Source organism: Nannobrachium achirus (genome assembly GCF_963921795.1).
Source record: "Nannobrachium achirus genome assembly, chromosome: 3".
In the NCBI taxonomy this organism is placed as follows: domain Eukaryota; kingdom Metazoa; phylum Chordata; class Actinopteri; order Myctophiformes; family Myctophidae; genus Nannobrachium; species Nannobrachium achirus.
Genome location: NC_137812.1, coordinates 53,740,174 through 53,744,320, shown reverse-complemented (window position 1 = coordinate 53,744,320; position 4,147 = coordinate 53,740,174). Strand labels below are relative to the sequence as shown.

General features: G+C 41.9%; 1 protein-coding gene across 1 annotated transcript in view; it reads left to right on the top strand.

Annotated features, from left to right (window-relative positions):
* arhgef38 (Rho guanine nucleotide exchange factor (GEF) 38) overlaps positions 1-3,077 on the top strand; it is a gene marked incomplete at its 5' end in the record, with an annotated part of 20,261 nt that extends 17,184 nt beyond the window's left edge. The window contains 2 exons of the mRNA XM_080721386.1: positions 396-712; positions 2,886-3,077. Coding sequence (XP_080577512.1) covers positions 396-712; positions 2,886-3,068 — 500 coding nt within the window. The 3' untranslated portion in view covers positions 3,069-3,077. The remainder of the gene's footprint in view (positions 1-395; positions 713-2,885) is intronic.
* Positions 3,078-4,147: the final 1,070 nt, after the last annotated feature.

Genomic DNA, 4,147 nt, shown 5'->3' with positions numbered 1-4,147 from the left:
CACTGCAACTTGATTTAAGACGGTGTAATCAGATGTTTGTGTCTTTGAACTTTTAATAACTGTACATAAAAAAAAACATTTTTCCTAAAAATGTTTTATTTAGTTTTAGTTTTACCCATATTCAATAAACGTTAGAGAATATACTTGAATTTTTTTTTCTCCAATTAGCTCAAACTGAAGCCCTCTTCAATCTAAGGTCCAAGTTTGAAATGCAAGAACGGAAAATGAATTATACAGAAACATTTTTCCAGGTGTATTCAAATGACATAGCATTCCTCACTCAGTTTACCAGAGTTATCAGTTTTGCAGAGTTAACCAGCATGCCCTGAAAAATCCAGACAAGAATCTTCAGATCTTCAGAAAACCCCTTCTCTAACCTCATCCTTTTTGTGTAGGTGAACAGGGCTATGTTTACTCCACGTTCCTGAAGCAGTACAACCCGCTGAGGGACTTGAGTCGAGTCGGGCAGGCAGCCTCTGAGCTCCAGCAGCAGGAGCAGGAGCAGCAGCAGCAGCAGCAGCAGCAGCAGACTGCCATGTTGGACGAGGACTTTGATGACCTCAGCCTGTTCGTGTCGGGCAGTGGCAGCAGCAGCTTGCGTAGTTTCAATCTTCACGCCACCGATAGCTGCTCCACCCTTTATGGACTACAGGGGGAGCTGGAGAGCCCACCAGACATACTGGAGGACATTCTGGACTCAGACGATCAGCAGGTGTGTATGTTGTCGATAGTGTGTGTGTGTGTGTTGCGTGCGTGCATGCGTGCGTGCGTGCGTGTGTATACAAACTGATGTGCAGCCTCCCTGTACGTGCAAATATTGCTGATATGAGCTGAAATCCAGTTATTTCTTACTTTTAGCTTGCAAGGTTGGTAATAAAAAATGCTCTAAAATGTAGTTGGTCTCTGATGCCGGCATTGTCAGAATGTGTACAAAATAAATACAAAAAAGGGTTAAGGCCCATTCCCACTGGGCCAGATAACAGATAAAAAAATCTCTTTCTCCAGATATTTTTCCATTCAAAGTGGATGGTAGATACAGATAAAAAAATATCTACCACAGATATTTGCCACAGATACTTTTATCTGTGGTAGATATTTTATTTTATCTGTATCTACCATCCACTTTGAATGGAAAAATATCTGGAGAAGGAGATTTTTTTATCTGTTATCTGGCCCAGTGGGAATGGGCCTTTAGGGTTACAGGAAACATCTTAAAATATAATACAGTATTCCCTTGTCTATTTGAGCTATATCCACCTAATGTTAAGACAATGCATTGGCAAATACCCCTGAGAAGAAGAGGACATATTGAACTGACTGCGGAGGGGTTGAACCGGTCAAACATAATGCTGTCCATCTGGATTGGTTTACAGCTTGAGAAGAGTGAAGGTCAAATAGAAGACCAATGTTGTCACTCAGCAACCTCACCAATATCAGCAAATATGCAGGTGCAGAAAGGCTGCACGCACACATGCACTCACGCACACGCACACACGCACGCACACACACACACACACACACACACACACACACACACACACACACACACACACACACACACACACACACACACACTTTTTAACTCGAGTTAGGTCAAGACTGAGAAATATAAGGGACAGTGCTGATTTCAATTACAGTGACCACAAACACACACACACACACACACACACACACACGCCTGCACAAATCCAGTAATCACAATAAAGCGTCGACTAAGCAATGTAACTTTTCACAGGCTTTTCAGATGCCAATAAATGCCTCCTCATTGAAGGGCAGAGCTGGGTTGGGGGTGTCTAGCTATAAAGTATGAGGACTGTTATTGCACAGGAGCCATAAAAACTGAAGTGTGCTGGTTTATGGAGCGGATGATTAGAAGCTCTGTTAGCTCGCATCGGAATGCTGGGGTGGCACCGCTGATAGGTTTATAGTATCTCCCCCCACCTTGCATAGAGATTATATGGACTGAATAACATTTATACGATGGCAGCACTGTCACTCAGGCTGGACTCCTCAGCACCGAGGGTGGGCTATGTGTTTGTGTCTGTTGGCTGTATGAGCAGGGGAGGTGGGGGGCATAAGGCCCCCGGCTTGACGCTTGCTATAATGTCACGCTGTTATTTGTGTCATGTCGATGAGGTTCAGTAACTTCTTACCCTATGAAATGGGGAATTGATATTTGGTCGTGGCTGTTGAGCTCCTGGTGGAAAACTGATAAACAGTGCCATCTTGTGGATAAAATTGAGAATGCATTACTATCACTACTGACTACTGGTTCAAATAATAGACAGTGTGGATGATTAGATCCTCCACTGTGCATAAGGGGAAATGGAATATGTTTTCTGTTTCGTTTTCCACCGTAGGCATGTTCTGAGGCCATTTAGAATCTATAAACCAATTCAAAGCATATGTAAAAAAAAAGTGTGTAGGATATAGTGACTATACCCTACACACTTATTTTACTTTGTCCGATAGCATTACCCTAGGTATTGTAACATTCCTTGTATGTGAACACAAGAAAGGTAAGTAGCCTCCATGCGGCCCATAGGCTAGGAAACTATCTCCTGTTTCAGTGGCATGACGTGGCTTTGACAGAGACTTACCCCCAATCCAACCACTGATGCTGAGTGCCAATCAGGGAGGCATTGGGTACCATTTTTATAGTATTTGGTATGACTCAACCATGAATTGAACCCCAACCTCCCAGTCTCAGGACAAACACTCTAACCTCAAGGCTCTAACTAATCAAGCTGGTGGTTAGACTGTAAATGAACATAGTTGGCCAATACACAGAATCAGATTTTGATACACAACATATATTTCGTTTTTTGCTTTAAAAAGGACCACCTGATCAGTGTGTATTTTGTCTCCATTTCTACCTTTTTTAGTTTTACGCCGTGTATGCGTTTCAAGCCCGCTGTGAGCAGGAGTTGACCCTACAGGAGTGCCAACATGTCCGTATCCTGCAGTTCTGTGACCTGGGAGGTAACAAAGAGTGGTGGCTAGCTGAGGCTAATGGACAGAAAGGCTACGTCCCTGCCAACTACCTTGGCAAGATGTCCTACGCATGAAGAGCGAGTGGAATAGGTGTGCCCAAAACCATATCCAGACAATGTTGACTGAACACTGTTGGCTACAGAGCAGCTTGACCGTTCCAGTTGTTGGGGTTAAGATCCCTTGTTCAAGCACATTTTGACTATAGTTTCCCTTTATCGTTTATACAGTAGGGGAGACTGGAATGTACCTGATTACTTGATAAAGGTGTTCACTGGGGAACACTTTATAATGTCCTTATTGCAGCTATATCAACCTGCACATTAACCTATGTAAAACTGAAAACTGAATTGCCCTTTTCTGTAGACTACTGTTACAATCACTCTTCTTAAGTGCATTATGAAGGAAGTATGAAAGTATTTCTTCAAGTACTTCCTTCCGTTATTGTACAACACTTCTCCATTGGAATAAGATGATTTTAAAAACAACTGTCTGCCTTTTCCAAGGCAGAAACAACACCTACTTACTTACTTACTTGAAGTGTCGTTAATCGTTATATATGTTAGAAACAGGATCACGACTGTAAGAAGGTTGAATCATTTCACACTGGTTCTACATCCAGCATTGAAGAATTTGAAGTTAATCTTGCACTAGTAATTATTTACTTTTGGGGATTTTTTTGTCTTTGACATTCTTCTTCTTCTTTCGTGTATCATCATCCTTGATGATAAGCATTTAGTCAAAGACTGAGCAGGTATGTTGTTTGACAGAACATACTGTATGGCTGTTTAAGGAAAGCAAACCTTTGACCTTTAGGCTATGGAGCATTCAAAAAGTTCCCTGCATGCTGCTAAATCATCGCAGGGAATCACATCACCCTCCCCACTTGAAATCCTCCCCAAATATTGATCAGCGATTTTCTACAATATGCCTTTATCTTTATTAGTGTGGTCAACCAGAGTTACCAGACTATATACAGTAGTACTTTCTTTCCGGATAAACTCTATTTTGCCGCACTACTCCTCCCACAGTTTTGGTGGCACGCACTCAAGCTCATATTTCAAAACGACCGGCTTCATCGGGAATCATGTGCTTGCATTTTGCTAAGAGTTATGTTATATAGTTTAATTTATGTTAATGTATTAATGAATAAATG